The 24,788-nt window shown below is 53.8% G+C and overlaps 1 protein-coding gene across 4 annotated transcripts in view; it reads left to right on the top strand.

The window, feature by feature from the left end:
- The window catches only part of MBP (myelin basic protein), a 113,455-nt gene that overhangs the window by 68,274 nt on the left and 20,393 nt on the right, over positions 1–24,788 (top strand). For 2 of the 4 annotated variants that reach the window (XM_060029247.2, XM_060029246.1), the window contains exons 4-5: positions 10,010–10,431; positions 16,952–17,029. In XM_060029247.2, the coding sequence (XP_059885230.1) occupies positions 10,010–10,431; positions 16,952–17,029 (500 nt within the window). The remainder of the gene's footprint in view (positions 1–10,009; positions 10,432–16,951; positions 17,030–24,788) is intronic. The other 2 variants (XM_060029249.2, XM_060029248.1) reach the window with 1 other exon arrangement.

Here is a 24,788-nt window from a genome sequence, read left to right as displayed (position 1 = left end):
TCTTCACTTACAGAGTTTTCAAGTTATTTTTATCCTTAAAAAAGAGCAGTAGCTGACACTAGCTGGTACTGGACTGGCACTGCGTGGGCACTGTCTCAGCGCTGGGAGGCCGCCTGTGAAAAGCAGACATTGTGTGAAGCGGCCCCCATCTCTGCTGCTAGACATTTGACACCATTGTTCCTGCGGCTTCCAGGGACAGACAGTGCTGCAGGACAGATCTGCAACTGTGCCCAAGAAAAGATCTAAAAATAACGTTCTCAGTTACTAAGACGATAGCAAATGTATCGATTAGTTTTTGCATTGTGAGCCGTGGACTGTACCGTCCCCTCAGCTCCTAGAGGCCAGTCTCCAGACCCTGCGCATGGTCCTTCCGTTTCTAAAAACAGCAGCACACTCCCATCTTTCTCAAACCTGGATGACAGTCTCCCTGACCACCAGCTGGAGAAAACCGTGCCTTCCAGAGGCTCCTGTGGTTGGTGAAACAGTCCCAGAGAGTCTCCCTTTTGCCATAAGACATAACACGATCACAAGTGATACCTCATCATATTCACAGGTTCCACACACTGAGAGAAGAGGGAACAAGGGGTGAGGATTATTGGGACCCATTCTTACAGTTCTGCCTACACAGGCATGAAGTGATTATTGGATGGATGGATGGGTGGGTGGATGGATGGATGGGTAGGTGTATGGGTGGGTGGACGGAAAATGTATGGGTTCTTACACAAGGTATTCCCAAACTAGTTTTATAAACATCATAATAATAGCAACAGTAACAAAAGCCCCCACTGAGTGTTCACTGTGCCCCGGTGCTAAGAACACTCTATTACGTGCACCTCAAGTGCTTGTCACAACAGTGACCTGGGGGAGCTCCACGTGTTCGTTCAGCCTTGCCCATGAGGCACCCAAGGCATTGAGAGATTAGACCATGTGGTCAAGGTCACATAGCAGGTGGCAGAACCAAATCAAAGCCTGCTGGGTGTGGCTGCAGCAGACTCTGGTCCTGTAGTCCAAGTTCAGTTTAACGCTACCAGCATTGGTTGAGCACCACTGTGTAAAACTGGCCTAGGGGCAGGAGTACCTGTTTCAGCTTATTTGCTCCCCACTGAAAAGCAAGTGTTAGTGGTGCCTGTGATGCCACCTTCTCGGGGGGATCCTGCAGCCGCTGCGAGTCTGTGCAGAGTCACTGTGAGAATCCCCTGAGGCTGCACAGGGAACAGAACCGTGTGAATACCGGGCTCTTTGGAATCTCATCACCTTGACACCAGCTGGGTACCGTCGTGCAATGGAGAAGGTGCAGACTCGGGGGGGAGGGGTGCCCTCCTCCGGCTCCGGCTCCGGCTCTGCGCGGGGCTGCCTCGCCCGTGACCCCGTCCCTGCTGTGGGAGGGTTTGAGGGGCCAGCTATTTAGAGCAAATAAAAACTATATGTTCTGGGTCCACAAAGGAGGCATTCGTGTGAGATGTGTGGGTTGGCAAGATTCGTTTGTGGCAAAGTTTTAAAGAAATGTCTGCAGGCAGCTGCGGGCGGCCGCATACCTCTCATAGATGCAGAATTTCTGCCGGAGCAGATCCACAGGCCACAACCATGGGCCTTTTTGTTCCTTCGCCCTCCCTGGTGACCCTGAGTGCAGCGTGCCAGGAACAGAAGTATTCCACACACAAGGAGGGTCCTCTTCCCCCGGCCCACGCTGGCAAATTCCAGGGCTCCACGGGCCCAGGGGCGTGGCCAGCTCCCCTGCAGAGAGGGGCCCGGCCCTGCTCAGAGGGTCGCAGGCCAAGGGCCGCGGGTGATTGTAAGGGGCGGCTCCCTCCTGCCCTTCCCCCCACCCCACCCCCCGGACCGCACGCCTGTCCCTGTCGCGTTAACGTGAGGTTCTGCCCAAGGCCCTGAGCTCACAGCCTGGTTGTGGCCGTCAGTTTAAGGCAGCCCCTTGAAGGGCAGGCGCTGCAGAGCCTGCGGGCTGCTCCCCGTGGCCGATGCCTGGCCTTTCCGGTCAGGCTGCTTCGGGAGGAAGGACGCTGGGTGTGCGTTCAGGCCGAGCCCAGCAGACCCCATGCCTGGCGGCCGGTGCGGTACCTCCACCCGCAGGATGGAGAGGGGCTGACGGTCCACAGACGGGACAGGCACAGTGCTTTCTTATGTGGATGGTCACGTGAGATGGCCCAAGATGTTCTTCTGTCAGGTAACACGTATCAGCAGGCTCAGAGGAAAGTTACGTGGAAACTCGACCAACTTCATACCATCAACCAAAAATGAGAATCCCGGCCAGGACTCAGGCCTACCAGATGAAACGATGTCCACCTCCTTTTTCTGTAGCTTCCCTGATACAGAATCTCTGCTTGGCGGGCAGTGGGGGCGGGGGTGGGTGGAGCTGGAGCCTGTTTCTGCAGAAGGAGGCCAAGGTTCTGCGTGGTCACTGATGGGCCGGGAGGGGACGGGCAGGGCAGGCGAGGCAGGGATGGGCAGGGCAGGAGGCTCTGCGGCGGTACTGCGTGTCCGCAAAGCTGCCTCGGGCAAGAATCCTGCAGCAGTAGATCCAAACCATCTCCCCACCACAGGAGCCAGCTGAGAAGCGAAATTTACAAAGGCCACTGGAGGACAGTTGTGTTGTCTATTTCAGTTTCGAGTTCTGAGCTCCTGCCTCCTTGTTCCTGAGCTGTAGGAAACCCAATCACCTTCTCGTGGTTTTCTGGAAATAAGACCTCTTCTGCAATGGGCTGAAATATTGGATAACTTTTCTTTCGTTCTTACAACCATCTCTGTATCCCTTAAGTTCTTCTTGACTCTCAAGAAGGCCGTGTGACCTCAGATTTCCTCTTCCCTTCTGATTCAGGTCACCCGCCCTGAAGGGCTTGACCTTGGGGTCACACATTTGCCAGGTCAACTGGTCCCAGTGAGAGAGGGCCTGAAATAGTGTCAGTCGTGCTAATCTACATTTTACGATGGTGTCGATGGTCTCAATGATCTTTAAGATGACATCTGATGGGAAAAATACGGAAGAACAATATAAGTTATAAAGCATGAGTTTAAAAACAGCAAATCGAAGATCAAAACACTAAAGATTTCCTCCATTTTGTGGATTCCACAGTGAGAGTTCCTTCCATCTGTTCCTTAGAAACGAAGGATTCCTATGAACAGTTATGAAAGTAGCACCCTTGGTGCTTTCGGGCTTACGGATTTCTTTTTGGATAATACTTCCTAAAGCGACTATAAGCTGGGAAACCAGGTTGCGAATCACTTTAGGGAAAAACTGTGCAGTGCGCCAGGGCAGCGGGGCTCACAGCCGCTCTAACTTCTGCCCCAGTGCATCTAGCGGAAAGTGCGCAAGTGCCCCAGAGCCCCGTGCCCACTGTGGCTCAGTGCCCTCCCCACCCAGGAGGGTGACCACCCCATTCCATGCAAGGTCGCTGGGGTGCTCAGGCTCTGGGTAATTTCTGCCTCGGGTATCACACGACGTTACAGCAGGGAAAGGATTGGGACGGCGGGGTCCCGGTGACCTCCTGAGCACTGCCTGAGCTCCCAGGAGCCCTGGTGCCGGCAGCTCGGACGTGAACTGTACGAACCCCAGCAATTCCTTAGACAATCGTCTCTGCTTCAGGCCCTATAAAAGGTAACCAGGAAGCAACTTGCGGTGGGCTTCTATGGGGCGTCTATAGGGGATTGTAGCTGGGTACACTGTCTTTGTCAGACCCACCAGGAAGAAGTGGCAGAGACAGTAAACTGGAAGTCCATGGTTTTGAGCCAGGAAAAATCCCTGTGATGGGGGACAGACCTAGCAAATCAGTTCAATTGTGACTTTAGTTTCTGGGTGATTTTTTTTCTTTCTGTAATTTAAAATAGTCAACTAAAATTATCGTCTGGGCTACAAACCTAATTAGATAGGCCACCAAAAACAATTGTTTTTAAAACCAAGCAAAAAAAATGTAGGTACAGCCAGTGAGTCTGGTCCCTCAAAATGAAGAAACAGATTTTATTTTCTATCAAAATATGAGTGGATGTCATGTGGGGAAAAGTGTATATGTATAATATATACTGAAAGCGCCTCTGTGGGAGCTTGTTAGAGGTCGGTGGCAAAGCGAGAAGCTCTGAGGGGTTCAGTAGAGGCAGCATGGTGTTCGGGTTTTGGGACGTCTGCACGGGTCGGGGGGAGTCTGTTGGAACCCTGGCGCGTCCCAGCCCTGCCCCTCCCAGGAGGCCACCAGCAGCGCTGGACCCAGAGCCTCCACTCGAGGTGGGCCTGTGAGGCGTCTGTGGACAGATGCAGCCTCTTGGGTCAAAAAGTGACCTGAAGACATGGCCCGGCCCTTTATTCTGAGATGATGCCTTTCCTGTTCTTTTGATACCCAAATTCCCTTTCTTTCTTTAGTGAAATGTAGGCTAGTACGTGGTAGTTACTTGTTTTCTCTTTATAGCTTAGCTGTAAATAAAATAAAAGCTTCTCGAAGCTCTGGATATGCCAGTGTGAAGACCTCACCCCCAATTTTTACTATTTTACTGGTCTGTGAAGTCTGGGAACCTCCTGTTGAGATGGGAATGATGCCTGTAAACAAAACAAGCCAACAGTGATGCTTTGCAGAGGGCTAAGCCTCTACCACACGTTTTTAAAGTCTGTTATTGGCAAAACCTCTAATTGGGTGAGTGATGGTCATTTTTACCGTTTCCAGTCTCATTAAAGATCTGATCAGCCGTGAAGATGAAATTTTATTGAACTTCCCTGACGATTCCTTATGGAAGGATGATCCCTTACGATCGATCCCTTTCTAATCATAGGAAGAAATGTTAAATTAATTGTAGTGAAGAGAAGAACACTTCTATCTTATTGATAGAAGGTTTTCATTTTGTCGTTAACTTTAACAGACTGACGCACTCACGGAGGGGATTTCTGTATTATGTGTTGTTCTGGTTTGATGAGCGATACAGCCCTGCTCTGAGAAACTGAATACATCCTTTCTATTCCTGTTGACCTGAGAGCCTGTGGCATTTGGAGAAACGGGCAAACTCAGAAGGTGAAGCCGCAGCCCATGCTCACGCTGACCCCCCCGATAGACTCAGGATGTTCCCATGGTGGTGGGAACAGAGCTGCCCGCCTGGGTCAGCGCAAAGCTGGGAAAAGCCCTGAGTTCCAGCGGGACAAGTGCTGTCCCCGCAGGCGCGGCTTCCCGACGAGAGCACTCAGGGCCACAGGACACCGGACACCGAGGGTGGCAAACACCCGACACCACCACGGGCTCCAGGTCATCAGCATCTTTGACAGTGAACTTCCCTGATAATTACGTGCTCTGAGCTTGGGTGAACAGGAGGTGTCACTGACCGCGTACACTGCTCGGTTAAAGGGCAAACCTAGTTACTGGGAGAATGAATAACTCACTGCCCACTCCACCCCGGCCTGTTAAAAAAAAGAAAAATGCAGAATGGGGGGCCATCCTATGGTTTCTGACTTTCTGGGTCTGGGGTGCGCCTCAGCATCTGTGTGTGTCCTCACGTTTGTACGCACACACGCGTGCACGCATACATGTGGTTTTGACGAAAGTTGGTGATGGAATATGATTTCCATGGCTGTGATGGAAAAAAGCGTAAGACACACAGTCTAGGTAAAAACAGTCGTATTTAAATATAGAACAAGATTCACTTCATCATCACAATTTGAGATGATCTTATATGAATATGTGATGTGTGTCGTTTTCTGGTTATAGCAAAAATGATATGGAATCATAGAAAATAATGATTTTCAGGCTTCCTCTACTCAGCTTTTTTGGGTGTTAACAGTCATTAACATATTCTGCCAAGGGCAGCTGATGTAGTAAATTGTGGGCAGATGTATGCGTGCAGGTCAGGGGGAGGGGGGGGAACGGAGCCCTGCAGAGTGCGGGGGGCTTCCAGGGCCCTGTGTCTTGCAGGGAGGGCCCAGGCTGGGCTCGTAGCTCAGGATGGCGGCGCTCTAGGATGTCCCTCCATCTCTCCCGGTCAGTCCCTCTGTTAAACAGAAACGTTTTAGCCATCGGTCATCTGCAGTTACATGTGACCCTGAGAGGCAAAACCTAGTGCCAGTTCAAGCCAGCAGGGGCTGGCGCAGGCTTGCGGGGCGCCCAGCTGGGGATGGTCTGCGGTCGGCAGAACGTAGACGGCAGCTGGGGACCCAGAATGAACATCACCGCCTCCGTCGAGTCCTGTTTCACTTTTCTCTGCCTCGGTTTCCCCACATGAGTAAAAGGGCTGGTAAAACGACCTGCCTCGCGGGGTTGCTGGTATGCCCAGAGCATCAGCGAGCGCTCAGCTTTCCCTGTGGGCTGTGACCGGACACTGCGTTTACCGGAGGGGTGGCCCTGGGGCGCACCCAGCACGCCTGATCCCTGCGTGTGCTGCTGAAAACGGGCTCGAGGTGCCGGAGGCCAGCACGTGGCTGCCCCTCCCCATTCAGGACCGCAGATACCAAAGGCGGCTCGGGGCCCTTGCTGCGGAGCACGGGGGTCAAGCTCAGCCTCCAGGGCCCTTCTCGGTGACGCCCTGCAAGCCCTGTTTCTGGGCAGGTGGGACGCTGAGGACCCACAGGCCCGAGTAATGCTGTGGAGACCTTGGGCTGGAGCCTCCCTCGGGTGGTGACACCTGTGAGTTGCTCTAAAGAGTAAACACCGCCCCAAGGTCGCCATCCTGCTCTGTGGGGGGGTCTCTGAAGGCCCCAGAAGCCACCCTCCAGCCGGTGACGTCCTCTGCTCCTTAGAGACGGTCCAGGGAGCAATTCGTGATTTAATATCTCCACCCCCAGAAGTCCAGTGCACTTCCCTAAGTTTCCTGAGGTCATTTTAGCCATTAGATGGAGGTGGGGTTTTTTAAGACATTTGTGCAACTTCCTGTAGAATTTGTACAGTAATAGAGGATTATAAGTGCATGTTTGGGCAGTAGAGCCAGACCTGTGCCTCTCACGTTGTGCGCTAGAGGCTTTGCTCCAGACAGAGTCTAAAGAACTCTGCCCTGGGCTTTAACTCGACTAAAGCTGTTATTAATCGACAAATTGAAGCTGCCCTTGTCCCGACCCAAAATGCTGCAGATCCACAGATTTCAGCTTCTCCCTGTGCTCCTTGCGTCCTGGGAGAAGCTACTTTCAGGACACAAACGCCCTTCTCTGTGCTTCACAAACACCCATATTCAGAGACACAAAAGCCAACTGTTGTAAAAATATTAGCATTCAGAGGCGCTTGTGTTTCGTGAACGCATTAAATCATGTACAATATAGCGACTGTTTCCCCTTTACATGTGCATTAATTTATGTCAGCCACAGAATCTAAAGCACAGCTTGAAAATCAGGCTCTTTCTGTTGCAACCTATAAATCAGGATTGCATCCCTGCAACAATCTACAGCGTTGCGCCGGCCACAGCATTCTTCATGGTGCTTTTTCACGTTGCTGCGATACAGTGAGGGATTGGATATGTGATAAATATCGGTGTTCTCATGTGGTTCAAGTAACCAGTGGTCATAAAAGACGTGGCATATTTGTAAGGCCTGTAGCGTGGCCGGCGTTAGGCACACCTGAGAGCTGTGTGCACCCTCTTAGCAGCAGAAAAAAGACCGCGGGATCACAGGGTCTGGCTGTTTGCCTGGTACTTGGTCTCCGGCAAACGTTTATGATACCCGTTGGGAGCCAGTTACTCTGCTTTGGAAACAGAAGTCAATATACTGACTGCACGATGAGTGTCACCCACGGGACAGTCTCTTGACCCCTGTGACTTTGTTAAAGGAGTGTGGAATCCCTCGGGTTTTGTTATTTATATATTTGTGGAAGTAGGGGTTGTAGATATAAAAACTCCCCCGCATACATGTAACAAAAGGAAAGACCCTGTTGCAATCATCCCCCAGACACGTGCCGTTCCTTCCTGGCACTCCAAGGACATGACCTTGGCCCTGCGCCCTACCTCTCCCTTGACCATAGCCCCTCCCACCTGTACTCACCCTGCAGGCCGAGCCTTCTCCTCCCTTGAAGTCTGGTCCCACCCACACCCCAATCCTTGGCTGTCTCTGGGCACTTTCTGCGAAGAAAACCCTTTGCCTCAGCCCTATGAAGCCCTGCGTAGTCTGGCTGGCCTGTCTTGAATCCTCCTCCTCTCACCTCTTCCCTCCACCATCCCCTCCCCTTTCCTCCATCATCCCCTCGCCCCCTCCCCCCACCATCCCCCTTCCCCATCTACCCCCCCTCCCGCTCAGCACCTTAAGCCTTGCACGCTCGGGCTCCAGGCCTTCCTGCTTCTCCCCAGGGAACAGGCCAAGCTCGTTCCCGAGGACCCTGTCCTGGGCGTCCTTCTCTGCAGAAGTCCGTCCCCCCCACCCCCCGGCCACCCCGCCACCCCCAGCCCCGTCCTTGGCCCACACTCCCGTGGCGTCCAGCGGTCCCCTCCGGGGGCCTTCCTGATGCCCTTACCCTGCTGTTCCCTTTCACACCGTTACTCAACATGAAACTACGCGTTGTGCCTGTGTCCTGTGGCAGCCACACAAATGACCGCAAACTGGGCGGCTGAAAACAATAGGGATTTCTACCCTCTCGGTTCCCAGGTGTGGGCAGGGCAGCGCTCTCCCCGAAGACTCGGGGGGAGGGTCTGCCCCGGGTCACCCGCCTCCCCGTGTTCCCGGCAACCCTGTCTTGTACACACACCAGGCCACGGTCTGCTTCCATGCCACGTGGCCTCTGTGTGTGTGTGTCTGCGTCCAAATCCCCCTCTTCTCACAGGGACACTGGTCATTGGGTCGGGGCCCACTCTACTCTAGTGAGACCCCATCGTAACTGGATTACATCTGCAAAAGACCTAACCCTCAAATAAGTTCACATTCACAGGAACTGGGGACGAGGATGTAGACACACCATTTGGGGGGGACATTATTCAACCCATAACGTTCGTTTTCATCTGTGTTCGTGTGACAACGACCACATCTTGTTCACCTAGTGCAGGGGACATGACACTTGCTAGGTGCTTGGTAAGGATGGGTGGCTGGGTGGGCGGATGGACGGGTGGATAAGTGGATGGAAGGGTGGTTAGCAGATGGTCGGGTGGATAAGTGGATGGAAGGATGGATGGACGGGTGGATAAGTAGACAGACGGGTGGATAAGTGGATGGACAGGTGGTTAGTGGATGGATGGGTGGATTGTGGGTGGATGGATGGATGGATGGGTGGGTGGTCGGATGCTGCTGGTAAATGCTAGTACATAGATTTCTGGGCAGTTTGATGGATGGATAGTGTGAGTAAAGCCACCTTTGCCGTAGGTAAGTAATAAACTTTGGAGAAGAACCTAACTACATGACATTCATTTATACCCACCCGTGGCAACTGAGAGCAAGATGGAGGTGGTGTCATCCTCGAGAGAAATCCTGTGTATTTTTGTAAAAAGCCAAGGGAGGATGGTGCGCCACGTGAACTACCCCGTCTCCACTTAAACTTTCTGGTTGCTGCTGCTTACAGAGGAGAAGCCAAACCAAAGTGTCCTGAACAAGCAGCGCTCTCTCATGCAAGAGGCCTCTTGTGGACTCTGGGTACTAAAGAGTTCTAAACGCCCCATTTCTTTAAGGCATGAATTGCAAAAGGTGTGGGCAGTTCCACTTTCAGCAAGAATGCTAAAAATACCTCTTGTCAAATAAGTGCTCCCAACACGCTTTGCTTAAGCACCAGTAGCCTTTTAGATGACAAACGTGCCGTCAAGGCACCTGCAACCCTGGAGCCCCCCAGGGCAGGCGTGGCAGCACCTAGGGGAGATTGTGTGCCTGGCCCTGTTTGCTCGGGAAGGCCCAGTGCCGGATCTGGAGCACCTGAGACAATTCCCAGGGCCTCTGAGACACAGAGCCGCCACCAGGATGCTCGGGCCGGATGGGCTCTGCCCAAGGCAGTCCGGGGCCGCGTGGAGCTCCTGGCGCCTGCGCACCCTGTGGATTTGATAGGAGACGGCCGGTTCCCCAGCCCGGGAAGAAAGCAGCATTGTCCGTGCCCCGCTTTGCACAGCCGTATTCATATCTCACTGTTGTTTGCAGATGTGGACCAGAACAATGGGACCCCCTTGCGGGACACAGCGGTGACAGACTCCAAGCGCACAGCGGGCCCAAAGAATGCCTGGCCGGATGCCAACCCAGCTGACCCCGGGGGCCGCCCCCATTTGATCCGCCTCTTTTCCCGAGATGCCCCAGGGAGGGAGGACAACACCTTCAAAGACCGGCCCTCAGAGTCAGACGAGCTCCAGACCATCCAAGAAGACAGCGCAGCTGCTCCCGAGGGCCTGGATGTGATGGCGGCTCAGAAGAGACCCTCCCAGAGATCGAAGTACCTGGCCTCGGCAAGCACCATGGACCACGCCAGGCACGGCTTCCTCCCCAGACACAGGGACACGGGCATCCTCGACTCCCTCGGCCGCTTCTTTGGCGCGGACAGGGGTGCACCGAAGCGGGGCTCAGGCAAGGTGAGCTCTGAGGAGTAGAGGCACATGCAGGTCGTGCCTCCCAGGTGGTGTAAGCGGAAAAGGAAGGGAATCTGCAGGTGAACTCAGCCGTTAGAGGGAGTACAGCCTCCGTGCTGTCTGGGGAAACGTGTTGTCCTTGCTGGAGATGCTTACGGGTTCCTGGGAGGGGCCTGGGTCACGGCTTTCGATTTTTCCACCCTCTCTCCCCTGCTCACCAGGGATGCGGTCAGGATGTGGTCCGGGAAAGGAGAACGTTCTGAATTCACATCTCCAGGGTGGTGTGGACGTGGGCACTGTGGTCTATTGTGTCTTATGCTTGGGGGCTTTAGGGCTGACGTGGCTTCTGCTGCCCCCGCTTCGGGGCTCCACATTGGGCTATTGCCAACGCTTTCCTGGACTCAGTGCCGCTAGCTTCGTGTTGCTTTGCAACAATGATGTGATTGAGGACTTTGGAACAAACTCGAAATTTAAATTCGCCTTGAGCAGACGTTCTCCTTTGTCTGAGTTGTTTAGGGAAATAAGTGAGTGTGAGGGATTAAATGAGTGCGTCTGTGAATCAAAACTGTATTAGTTTGTTATTCCATTCATTTGAATGTAGAATTTGTGAAGTTTCATTATTTAAATGTTCTGTAGATAAAAATGTGTCACAGGAGAAAACTGCTCCTATTGTGGCCCGGTTTGTGAAAGTGGCTTCTGGACTAGATTGTGAAGAGATCATCTGTGGCTGCTGCCTCACTGAAAAGCTAATCCCCAAGAGGCATTCCGATAGCAAACACATGGCACGCGTGGCACCTGGAGTTCAGGGTGTTGGATGGCTGGGTGATTCTGGAAGGAGTGAGGTTTTTCAAAAAAGTCCCTGGTTTATTGGGTGTGCTCACAAAACACCTAAGATGCAGCTTTGCTTCTGGCTGTGCCCTGTGCTTATTCTGAAAGGCCTTTGGGAAGTTGTAAGGGGCTTTGAGTCGAGTGTGGAGCAGAGGCCCTTTCATGGTGGTCCTATAACATCATCAACACTGGGGCACTGGGAGTTCAGGAGTTTCTCGAATTTGCTTTAGTCTCTAACTACAGTTCTTAAAATCAGTGACAATCCTGAAATGGTTGGAGATAAACACAGATGTCAGCTGCGCCTTTTGTGTGGTGTTAAAGGAGCGCTGAGCTTTCGGGGACCTGCTGGGAGCTGAGATCTGTCACGTGACACGTGGCAGGACTTCCTGTGAATAACTCCATGTACCTTTTGTGCTTATAGAATTCATTTTCTGATTGGTTTCTTCAGTGTCCTGTACTTGGGGCAGTCTTCCCTCACCCTGAAATGTGGGTCCTCTCACCTATTTCTAATGCCGATTTCCACCCGAGGTGCTTTATCAAGCAGGGCTAGCAGGGCTACCAGACCCTGACTGCCTAATCAAGTCTTGTTATTATGCAAAGCACCCCGTATGCATGCTGCGTCGACAGTTTTGAAACCTTAAACTATTCTGCTTAACCCAAAGAACAGGAAAAATAGATTTAAACTGTGCAGAAGAGATGAAGCAGTTGGATATAGCATATATTGCAAAACAAGCTTCATTTCGGTGGTAATGGGTTAAGTTAAAATCAAATCGTGAAAGCGTTTATGTCGACTGTTGTGACCTCATCTCAAAATGAATATATTAGACATACCTGTTTTTCTTCCTTTATGTAAAAGTACAACCTTGACAGCATCAAGTCTGATATTCTTCAACATTTTCAAAGAAAAGATTCCAGCCTCAGAAGTAGGCATCCGCTTCACAAACTAGTCTTGCTAGGTTATCAAGGATTCAGAGAAATCAAAACATTTTCACAGGATTTTTAAACGTAAAAACAATGTTTAAATAATGGATTTAGAACTTTTGAAGTATCAGTTCTGTTCACTACTGGATGTTGAGTAAAGAAGATTTTCGAATGAGCAGCCTTGCCCTTTGATGCCAAAGAAATCCATTAGAGTTCGAATGCAAAATCGTATCCGTAGTTGCTTATTGCAAACCCAGGCTAGGGATACATTCCTGTCGAGTAGCTTTGCTGAAAGTGCGCAGTGGGCCTTACTGGCAGCCTTACTTAGCTCACCTGTCTTACTGTGGATTCTTTGTTCACTTTTTTAAACACTGGAGGTGTAAGCATAACACACTCTACACCCAGTGACACACCCGCAATGGCCTAGAAGCCTGCGGTATTTATTGGTGTGGGCTTATTTTTTGGTTTTGATCTTATTTTTGCTTTGCTCTGTTTATAAATCAGGAGAGCCCTCCTTGTATTAGGTGCTAGAAAGGTCCTTTGGATCGAAGTGTGTGAAACTGATGGGAGCCCTTGGCTCCCGGAACAGGGGCTGTTTGTCGCCTGCCCCCCTCCTCCGAGGGCACGTGGGGTGGCCCCTGGGTGAGCAGCGGCAGCGCCCCCTGCCCTGGGAATGCACCAGCACACCCTCCCTCTGTGCGGCCGGGAGTTGACACTCGAGCAAAGCGCTCACAAATTCCTTGAGGCGGCATATACTTTCGAGAGAGCCGTACATGAAAAGTGCATTCACGAGACCACGCGCCTTTGTGGCAGGAAGAAAGAAAGGCGGAGTTGTTGCCTTTAAGAACCAGGTTTCCAAGTCCCTGGAACCTGGGGCCCTGTGAGGAATGGGCGGGTGGTCAGGACGGAGATGCCACTGCGTTTGGTCAGTTTTAGCGGGTGGAGGGGGTCCCCTAAGCTGCCCCACCTACCCACCTGTCAGACCCGCCGCTCCGGGGCCAGCGCTGTACCCTCAGGCTTAACAGCAACATCGTGACCCGTTAGCTTGGGCAATAGCCAGGGTGGCCGCAGTGATGTGACACCCGGACATCCCCAGTAGGGATGCAAGGGGACAGGCCTGTACCGCCGTCCTCCGCATCGGTCTGCTTTCCTACAGGTGCTTTACGGCAGGTTTCTGTGCTGGTGGTTATCCCTGTTTTCCTCTGTTGACCCCAGTCAGAGCTGCGTTTACAGCCTGCTGCTCTCAGCACCCTGTCGTCAGCATGCAGCACGACCTCCCTGCCTCTAACCTTGATCGTGTGGGATAAGAACGCTTGCTGTCATTCAGTGCCCCGGGGTCTAAGCAGTCTTGCAAGTTAATCACAATGTCCTGTTTCCTGCCTTTTTTTCCACTGCATTTCAATTTCACTGAACACATTTTAGTTCTACGGTAACAACTCCTCACCGTTACCATGGCACCCTGATGTTAGAGATGTATTCTGTAACCCCCCGGGGAGGGGGACAGTTGGAGGTGACAGGAAGGACAGGGCAGGCAGTGTCTGAGCAGGGTGCCCCGCCCCGTGTGAGTCTAGCCCTGAAGTCGGGGGCCGGCGGAGCTGCACTCGCTCATTTCAGCCGAGTGTGTCCACTCACGATGCAGCGATGCACGAAACACGGATCTCAGCTAACGTGCGTCTGCGTGGCCACGACCCAGCCACTCAATACATCAGTTTGCCGAGAGTCTTTCTAGAGAAAGATCCCTGTACGCTGGGTACATGTGTTTCTGCGCCCAAACAAACACTTGTTGAGATTTCCTACAGGAATTCCTTCTGACGTGTCATTCTCCTGATCAATTAGGGAGCCATTACTGATCGGCTCCCAGCGCTTTGCTGTGTCCTCCTGTGGCCTCACTCCTCCGCTGTCCTTAACCAGGCGCGAGGGAAATCGGAATGGTGCGCCCCTGTGTTGGCAGCCTTTGGCTGCGTCCTCTGAGTGAAACGTTTGTAGATTATGTTGATGTATTTAATGCTGATTGCCTTCTGTGATTGTATTCCGATTTGATTTTGTGATGACCTTTTGCTTTTTATATATTTCTTCCTTTTTATGCATTTATTAAACATTTTAACAGACTAATTGCATGTGATTTTTTTAAGTTGTCTTTTTTGGTGACCCTCCCTTTACTAAGCACACGGTGTAACTGGTATTTTCATGACCTTCTGACACAACAGGTGAGTCTGGGGGCCCGAGCACACCCTTCTGCGGACTGTTCTCGTTCTGCCTGAGGCTTTTACTGTTTCTCTCAAAGCACCGTCCTGTACACGTCGGGGGAAATGACTGTATTCTCCCCTGTGCCTGGGACATGGGACCCTCAATAGCATTTACTGAGTGATTGATTGAGCACAGGAAAGACGGCCCCCGCCTGGGCTCCCTGGGAGGGTACGTACCAGGGGGTAGAAGAAACAGCGGAGAATCTGAACGTAGAGGCAGGCTGGTTCTTTTAAGGATGACAGGTAGTTTGTGAAATTGAGGGTAAGTTCGGGGTTGCTGGAGAACTAGAAATAAGTGCAAAGACATGGGATTAATTTCGATCTGTCTCCCATTCGTCTGTGCCCGTACCCTGCCACCAGACCCTGTCCTAACTCATCTCCTGTTAAACTCACTTCCATGTCATCATCGCTGATGTTCCTTTCGGTAGAAGGCACAGGCAATTCCTACCGGTTGGTGGAGAGCTTAGCTTGACATCTGAGGGAATATCTCATCATTAGGGCAAGAAAACACTCCCTCGATCTCTCGTGGAAATCACTAAGTATGGATTTAGCATCCCAGAATTGGAGAAATCTCTTCTCACACTCTGGTTTGATAGGTTATCTTAGAGTTTTTCCATTATGGACATCACCACACTCTTAAGCACTCGGGAAGCGTCCTGCTCCGTGAGAAACAGTAGTAGGCGGACAGGGTGACACGCGGCTTCCAGAGGAGGCCTTCCTGCCTTTTCTCCTCCTGCCCTGCGGGTGCCCCACTCCTTCTGCTGGAGATGCTCTCCCTTTGATCCTGAGCACGTCTGGACGCAAGGTGGAGAACCTTCCTCTGCTCTCACACAGACAGACAGAGCTGTCTTCCGTCCTCCTGCCACCGCAGGAGAGGCAAGCCGTCAGGGAGGCATCCGTGGGCCAGTCTGTCGCCCAGGGGGCCACCCCATCTCAGAGCCGTGGGCCATCCCTGCCCCAGGCTGCGTGGCCAGCGCCCAGGAAGCCGGGGTGGCAGTAGAGGGGCCTTAACACCAGCCCCCAGAGCTGCCTGAAAATGTCGCAGAGAGATTGACCTCTTCATTAAGAAGGGATGTGGTCTTAAATAGAGGACTAGAAAATTCTTTGCCTTTGGACCAAGTGTAGGCATGGACCACAGGCCATTTTTGAGGGTTTTCACCCTCAGTGGGGACGGCCTGGCCTCATCAAGGCAGAGAATCCACAGGCTTATCCACTGAGGTGTGCTTCTAAGCAAGTACTCAGTGGTCTTATTTAAGTACCCAATACCGTGCATCAAAGTCGCCAGTACTTCTTGCTAGTATTGAAATAGCCTCTCCCAAGCGGAGACAATTGATTGTGCACAGCTAAGTACACGCTCACCACGGATTTGCCTCTGGAAACCCTAGTGTGTTCACTTTACAGTAATATTTCTAGAATGCATAATATTTTCCTGTGTCATAACTACTGCTTATTTCCATGCATAACCGACTATTAACCTGGTTTTTAAAACTCCATTTCATCTGTAGCCAATGTAAGACATCCCTTGAAACCTATTACACTGATTTCACCTCTTGACCCCTATGAGGCTCTCTGTCTCTGTCTCTGTCTCTGTCTCTCCCTCTTTCTCTCTTGCCATTTTGCTATGGCAGGTCAAAAGAGAGGAACTTCTTGCAGGCCCCTTACGTTGGTCCTGTAATACTATTCTCTCCACCACATCCCTCAACGTTGGTTGATTCGGCAGAAACTGTCTCGTAGCCGATAGAACAGAGAAAGCACGCTCAGTTAGGAGCAAATACTCTTCAGGAAGATTTATAACACTAGAGTTCAGGCTCGTTCACAGCTCATGAAGCAACTTCAGGTCCCTATTAATATTACTATTAAGCTCCTAAATGCCACCGACAGCAAAGAAGAACGGCCGTGAGAAAGCCTAACTCCAAGTGGTCGGCTAGGATGCCTTCTGAGCGCTCTGTTGCTCTTGAAGTGGTTCCCTTCTACTGTGGAACAGACTGAGGGGACCCAACTGAGAGCCACAGGTAACCGCACAGAGCAGGAAAGACTTCTACTTGTAAATCCAGAGCAGAAGCTAACACACTTGCTCTAAAAGAAAAATAAAATAAAATAAAATAAAACCCCCCAGAGTGTAAAATCTATTCCATTACAGACTCAGAAAAGCCCTTTCAGCTCTTCACATGAAGCTGCCTTGGAAATCGTACATGTCTGGTGCCGGCAACATTTTTAAGGAAATTTGGTCACATAATGAGCTATAGGCCCCCAGAATAGACTCCTGGAAATAACTGTTCCCTAAACCTTTCTCCTTCCTCCTTTCTCTCTGTCGTCCCTCCTCCTGCCCCCGAGCCCTCAGGGGCTGTCCCCTGATATCTGCCCTCCCCGTGTCCCCTGAGCCCCGGCCACTGGCTGGTCCATCCTCCATCACCGTCACGTGCCTCATCCTCTAATCTTCACCCTCCGCTCGCCCGCCCTCCTCCCTGCCGCCAGGAGCTCACCCGCTGGAGGACATGGACTCAGTGGCCGCTCTGTCCCTCTGGCAGGTCCCGTGGCTCAAGCAGAGCGGGAACCCTCTGCCCCCTCATGCCCGCAGCCCGCCCGGGCTGTGCAACGTGCACCAGGTAAGACGGCTCCGCCCGGCGGCCGCGGCCATACCGCGGGGACGGCGCAGGCGCTGCCAGGGCCTCGCTCCCCCCAACGGGAGTCTTGGAAAGTCGCGTTTGTCAGACCGAGCAGGGCAGCTCCTGAGGGGAAGCGAGCAAAGGAAAATGTGCAAAGACGGAAGGGGGGGTCCTCGCGAGGGATGCGCGGCCTCGACTGGGGGTCCCGCCCAGACGGAGGTGGGACCAGGGTGAGGACAAGCTCCTGGAGCGAGCCTGGCCCCCAAGGTGGCCGGCAGCCATGGCCTTGACCCGCCTGTGGTCCCGTCTCCTCCGAAAACCGGCGCCCAGCGGACACGGAGCGCCCGCCGAGTACGAGGTGAGTGAGCTCTTCCAGGCGCCAGCCCAGCTGGGCTTCCCCGGGGGAGGACCTCCTTCCCGGCTGCCCCTCGGAGCTCGTAGGGACCGTAGGGACAGCCACGTGGACGGCGGGCTGGGGCGACCCCGGGGGAGGCGCGCGATCAGCCCGGGTCAGACTCAGCTCGTGGGGGGACACAGACCCGCCCGGACCTCTGCTCTGGGACCCGAGCAGGCGCTGTGCCCGGGCATCGACCGGCCTTACCAACCTCGGGAAAGCGCAGGAGGTTGAAACCACGTGGCACGCGACAGGAAAGCTAGTTCTGACTGAGCCCCGAGGGTGAGGATGGGGCCCCAGGAGACCCGCTTGGGGATCTTCCTCTTCAAACGAAGCAGAGGGGGCCAGGGGAGCAGGACCCAGGCAGCCGGGAGCTGTGCCCGCAGCTGAGACCCACCGCGGAGCCCTCTGCCCCGCACCGGACGGTGTGACCACAGGGGCCTGCGGGACCGGCTGGTCCCAGGGGAGGAGCGGATCCATACGATGTAAAGGGTCGGCTCCCGGACGTCGGTCCGGGGGAGGCTGGCAGAGCGGCCGCAGAGCCCAGGGCCCGAGCCCGTCGTAGGACCCAGCCACGGGAGCGGTGCCGGGGCCGCTGGCTGCCGGGAGGGACTTGCCGTCAAGCCCCCTCGGGTGGGCAGGGGCGCATCTCCAGGTGACAGCTGCAGTGGGGCTAGAGGGGTGCTGCCGCCGAGCGCGGGTTTCACGGGAATCGCGTTTCAGTTGTGACCATCGTGCTCACCGGCGCAGAGGGCCCCTCGGTGGCGCCTCAAAGCAAACAGCCCCATCCCCGGGGAGGTCGAGAGGGCCCCGTGCCCCTGGAGGCACACGACCTCTGGGGCCCTCGGGCCTTGCCTGGTCCAGACTCAGCCTCGAGGAAGCCAGGGCTGGGCCCCAGAGGCCTTCTGGGGGGCCCTGGGCTCCCAGGCCGAGTGCGGAGAGCTGGGGCAGACGCTCCCTGTTTTCTGGCAGCGGGGATGCGGGCACGCAGGCGGGGACCCACGTGCTCCTTGTGCCCGAAGCCACTGGGACCCCCGTCCTCTCCTCCATGGGACACGTCGCCGTCAGAAAGCAGGCCTGCTCCACCAAGAGGCAGAGACATTGCCAGAAACCCCAGATGCAGTGCAGGGCGGGGAGGGCCAGAGGCCAGGGCTTTGGCATTTGGGGATGTCAGGAAACTTACAGCAGAACGATTCTTCTCTGTTGGTGGAAGAAGGGCCGCAGCCCCGCCCTCCACAGCTTCATCCCAGACAGACCTCTGTGCCCGCACGTACACAACCGGCCAGAAATGCACGAGGTCCACACAGCAGCCCCAGGGACGCAGCATGGGGGCCGGGCGTCCGCGGCCTTTGCCTTTGCTTTTGCTGTCTGTTCACTGTGTCTTCCTCCGGCACGCTGCATTCTTCAGTATTTCCAGAAAGAGCTTATGTTTCTCGGAGTGTTAACGGCCCCGGACACAGGAGAGCACTGAAGGGCCAGGTGGCACGAAGTGGTTTGAAAATACGACAAAGGGCACATGGAGTGGGCTTGCGGAGGGGACAGGAGCCGTGGGGTAAGGCCACGGCCGGAGGGCTGACGCAGGGGCTGGGGATGGCGGTGCAGGACCACCGGGCGGCTCGGGACTGAAAGCTTCCTCCTTCTTCCCCTGTGGTTCAGAAACTTAAAGTCGGTGAGCGATGTCAGGCTGGCGTCCTGCACCCCGACCTCCTTCTCTCTGTCTGTCTGTCTCTCCGAACAAACACACCAGGAAGGGTGGGAGAGCCCCACCTACTACACGTCAAGGAACAAGTGGGCTCAGCACTGTGGCTGCGCTTCCAGGACTGGGTCCCCTGTGAGGAATCCCTTGATTCCAGGAGCCTGAACACTTCTCTTGATTCTGACACAGGGCTGACCTTGAGGGCTGGAAGAGGACCATGGAAGACGGGAAGCCCGAGGCCACGCATGAAATAATATTTGATACCCAAAAGCAAGCTGGGAAAGCACGAATTCCAAGGCAGAATCAAGGAGCAAATATACAACAGGGAAGACAGCTCCGTGGGGAGACAGGCAGAGCCTTTCCTCTGGTTTCTCCATCATGTCACCCTGGCTCCGCACGGCTGGGCCTCTGGAAACTGCACGACCCAGAGCGCCTGGCGCCTGCGGATGGAAGGAGCTGGAAAGGTGCCCAGGGCGGGGAGCGCGGAGCAAGTGCCTCGCCTGAGTAAACCCCGTCCCACCCACACCTGCACGTCTGGGCCCTGGAGATGCAGGAAGAACAGAGGGGAAAGCCCCTGTTCCCACGCCTGTCAGCTGCTCTCACTGGCTTCCTTAAGCCCCTCTGCTTGCATCCCACAAACCCCGGGAACCGGTCCTCGCGGCCTGGAGAGGACACTGCCTGGATGCCTGGCCCGGGAGGTGCCCAGGGGTTCGTCCAGAGCCGCCCTGCCCGCTGTGATCCCCCAACCAACTGTCCCCAGGATGCTCGGGGGGTAAGGAGTCGGACTCTTAGCACCTGGACAAGCACAGGGTAAGGATGGAAACACGCGTGGGAGGTCTGAGTCCACTGCCCAGCCTCCGTGTGTCTGCTTTGAGCCTCCTTTCCTGGCCTGAAAAGCACACCAACGTCAGAAATAACCGTCTGTCCTGCCGACGCCCCGGGTCCCCGTGCTGATGGAGAGAAACATCCGGAAGCTGCCGGCGCATCGAGGGCACGTCAGGCCTGCTTCCCGCAGGGACCCTGCGAGGCTGCCCCAGCTCTGGCCGTCAGCTCCTGGGTTCCTGCTCTCAGGCCTCAGCTTCCTCACCCAGAAAGCAAAGGGGTCAGAGTCGGCGACTGCAAACATCTCTCTGAAGACTGAGACTCCATGGTTATTTCCTCAAGTCTCCAGGGACCTGCCGTAAGCCAAGCCCCGCCAACCCCGAGGTGCTCAGGGTGACTCCGTGCCTTAGGCTTGTGGGCTCTTGTTCTGCTCCCGGGAAGCACAGCCCCCAGACCCCAGGCATCACTCACATGGAAGGCCTTCCAGAGGCTTCCCTCGTATTTAGTCGTCAGGTTTTCTCAATAGATTTCTTCATGATGCTCAAGCAAATGGCTCTGACCAGAGCTGGGTGGCTTTGATGGGTCCTGGAGGTCTGGCCATGGGGACCCAGAGCAGAGCGAGTGGGACCCTGCCCACCTGGGCGGAGGCCGACTGGCGGTCGTGGGGCCGGGCCCCTCCTGGGGAACCATGGTCTGCTCCCCCCACCCCTGACGGGCTGCCCCCCAGTGCAGCTGCGCCCGGGCCTGCAGCCTTCACTTGCAGGAAAGACTGTTGCAACTTGGCTTTTCTTCCAAAATAATCTTCCGGACTCCGCATCCCTTAAAGCACTTGCTGTCGCTCTGCGCGAGGAGACTCCTGAATTCCAAGCTGAGGCGTCCGGGCTTACGCCTCTGCTGAGCTGTTTGATGTTAACGCTGGGAAGTCTTCTGCGTACTTCAGACACATTGAGGCCTTTAAAAGTGGGTGCCTGGGAGCAAGGAAAACAGTCGGAGCGGTTAAGGCCGACATCTAACCTGTCCTCCCACCGTTTTGGAAGGAGACACGGGAGGCCTCCAAACCCACGTTCAAGAGCGTCGCTCTCGGCACCAGCCCAGGCGCCCTGAGTTCGGGAAATAGCGGTGAGCCTTCCCTGCGGGGACGGCGAGCCCAGGCCTCCAGCTGTGAGCTCTCCAGGGCTGCCCGAGACGAGGAGGGAGGAGCTGCCTTATGGGACAAGGGAGGGTGGCCTGGGCACCGCAGAGGGAGCCTCATGTCCCTGGCGGGACGGCCCAGGGGCAGCCGCGCATCCTGTCTGGACGAGAAGACGGAGCTGTGGGTGGAGAACACAGCGGTCTGCGGCGTCCTCACCGACGTGGCCGCAGCTCCCAGCTCTGGCCGGGCCCTTGTCCACTGCACTGCCTCCTGTTCCACCATCCTGGCCCGCTCACCGGGGTGACAGTGGAGGCCAGGCCTCGGAGCCCCGCCCGAGTTTAACCCCCCTCGGGGGCCACGCAGCCACCACACGCTCACTGAAGGAGCGGACGCGCCGGCTGTGACATGTGACACTGACTTCCTGTGTGCCAGTGTCCAGGGTGACCTCATGACCACATCCCAGGTTTCGTTCTGTCCTTGCCAGGAGGCCTCTGACCCCGATCTTTGGACGGCCGTCCCGTGGAGGCAAAGCCATCGGTGCAGAGGAGGCCGGGGGCTTCGGTTTCCTCGTTTCCGGTGAAACATCACAGAGGAAACCAGAAGCCGCCGTGCTGCCCGCAGCCCGCTGCCTTCGGCTTCACAGGCTGCTAAGAGGGTCAACTCTCCAGCTTGGAAACCGGCCCCTCTAACCAAGGGCCAGGCAACAGCCCCAGCTGAGCGGAGGACCAGGGATGACCCACACCTCCGCACAGACCGCGCCCCGCCAGCCTTCTCACATGCCAGTATCTGAGAAGAAACGTGTCATCAGAACAGGCAGCAGGTCACCGAAAATCTCCACCTCAATGAAGGTCTGCCTGTGAATCTCTCCCGTAACTGAGAAAAGCCCGCTGCTGATACTGCATGGCTTTCTCTAAAGAAAGAAAAAACCCACGGCTTTAATTAAACTCCTTCGAGTCAATGATTCAGGAACAAACATATTCTTAACCTTGCCAAGGGCAAAAACGTAGGGCAAAACTGCGTAGGTCATTCAGACAGAAAAGAATTCTCTCCAGATTGCAAAATCTAAACGCCTTGACCTTGCCAGAAAAAATCTAATGCTCTCTCTTGAGGCGTATTAGAAGCTGTTTGACCAGAAATGGAGCAATTGCTTCCTCTGAAAAACATATATACACAAAACTAGGAGCATGCCCAGAAGGCCCAAGATAACCTCGTGATCCAGTGATTTCTGGGAACGGCCAGAGAGCACCGTGCGGTCAGGGTGTGGGGATTAAAACATGCCGTGTTCATCAAGACCGGCTCTGAAAGGGGGAGACTCATAGCTCGAAGAGTTTCCAGCCAGATGTGTCATGTCTTCCACAGGCCTGTGACCTTTGGGTCACATGCTCTAGTCCAGAGTACTTACTTTACTGGCAACTAGCTCAGCACCTGGGCCAGTCGCCACAGGGGCATAAAGCTGCCACAACCCGTCCTTCCAAAGGGCTAGAAGGGCAGCCAGACAGGGCAGCCACGGATAAGAGTCATTCAGCACAAGATATGCTGCTACCTCTTTCAGTAAGTCCTTAAGGAGGACAAATCACCGCAACAAGATTTCTGAGGGCGGTGAAGGATTTTTATAGACCATCGAAAGAAGTGTGAAGCAAGAGGAAAAGGGCAGAAAAAGTATATCCGTTTCACAGTGAACTACGTGTCGTGGTTCTTAAATGTAAAGAAAACAATACGCAAGAAGCATATTTGGTTTCCTTACCACTTTCACAAGGAAAAAAATCATTTTACTGATCCCAAGTCTTGCTCTGCTGTTCTCCCTTATTGTCGGCAGTTCAGAGAAACAGCGACACCGTTATGGTCTGTGGTTCCAAACAGGTTAAAGAGATGAACCGCTGAGCTGCCTGGATCCGGGTCTCTTGAGGGTGCCACGAAATCAAAGATTGCTCTGGCGGAAAAAAGGAGAACGCAAGTTCCTCTGCTCCCCGTGTCTCTGGACCACTGGTGAAACCATCTACTAAAGGCGTGTATCCTTAATGCCACGTGGCGGATATGTGCACAATTCTGTCGTGTTCAACGTGTAAACTGAAGGATTAAGTATCAAAGATGTTTGCTCGTTGGATGGCTGGTTAGCTGGATGCTTTTAACCACATGAACAAAATAGAACGTTGCAGACAGTACAGTCCGCTTGGATTGAGGCATAACTTTTCCATTGAAAGTGGGAGCTGATCGAGCCCGTTTTAATTACGTAGAACTGCATCCTTCCAAATAACAATGAACCTGAAAAATCTCATCTCTCTCACCAGACGTGCCGCACATTTGTCGTATCCAGTCACCAGTATTTACCAAGATAAGTAGGAACTCGTTTTCTAGTAGAGCAGTGATTACAGCTTTCCCAGTTCTCTAGATATTAACCGACATCTCTGATTGATGCCACCGAGAGACACTAATTTGTTTTTCTTATATCTGAGCACATTTTTGTTTCTAGCGCACCACGCCTTCACAGCTTAACAGGAGGTAAGTCTGCAAACTTGGAAAAAGTTCTTCTCCCTTCCCTTTGGTCATGTGGCTGGCCCGTGATTTCTCCACCTGCTGCTAGGGTTCGGTTTGGGACATTCCTTCTCATGCACGTGGAATCCACAGGAATCTCGGATGACGCAGCAGATTAAAACATGGAGCTGGGGCCGAAAGGAGACCACAGGCTCTTCACTTAACCCCTCTGAGTATCCACTTCCACATCTGCAAAAAGAGGTGGCCACACAGAGCAACATTTCTGGTCTGTGACCAGCTGGGGTGAAAATAATCATGTGTCCACCCCGTGTTTTCAAAGCAAGTAGAGCCACTTTCTTTGCTCCTTTTTTTATATCGGATCCTTCTAGGGACACAGGGAGAAACGTGCGTTCCTGGAACTTGTATGATTGACTTGACTAAGAAAGTACCAGTAAGAAAATGGTCAGTGCTTTTAGCCACTGGAGATGACCACCCGGACATATTCGAGACAGATCCACAGAGAGGCCACTCCGGCTGTGTCATTCTGACACGGCACCAGGACCTCTCACTGAGTGAGGCGGGCTGCACAGGGCCTTGGCCGCCTCAGGTTTCCCTTCACAGGGTTAGGAGTTTGCTGATGGGCCAGACCTGGGGCACCTCGGAGGTACCCGTAGCCACAGACCCCGACGGATGGTGGGTTGAGGTGTCCTGGCATGAGGGCACCTGCGTCAGTCACCTCCGTGAAAATGCTCGACTTCAAGTTTAAAAAGGGCAGCAGTTTCCAAATAGCAGCTCCACACAGACCTCATGTCTGTTCACATCACATAGAAAAGACGGAGCAGGTATTAGCAACACTAGTTATCAGACACACATTGTCTTTGAAGGACCAGTTTCTCCCAAACTAGCACACAGTAAGACAGAGTAACAGCACAGGAAGAGAACATGCTTCCTGTTAATGCCTGTGATCTGAGGGAAGCCAGAACACAGTTATGATATTTAAAAGATGTTCTCATCTTGTAACGAACCTCAAATCGTCACACCGGGTTTTAAAGTACTAGGGAGAGAGCTGGTCCTGTAACAGGCTCGTAGTCTCCTGTGTAGCTACTATAAGCCATGCGTCTACACCTGGGCGGTCCTCAGATGCTTTTCCTTACGCTTGTGTATCTAATGATGTTATTCTCCTGGTCCCTCCTTTGCACTCATCCAATGTCATTCATCTGGAGGAGAGAGGCAAGCAAACTAA

Source organism: Delphinus delphis, chromosome 13 (genome assembly GCF_949987515.2).
Source record: "Delphinus delphis chromosome 13, mDelDel1.2, whole genome shotgun sequence".
Classification (NCBI taxonomy): domain Eukaryota; kingdom Metazoa; phylum Chordata; class Mammalia; order Artiodactyla; family Delphinidae; genus Delphinus; species Delphinus delphis.
This window is presented reverse-complemented; position numbering and strand designations above follow the sequence as displayed.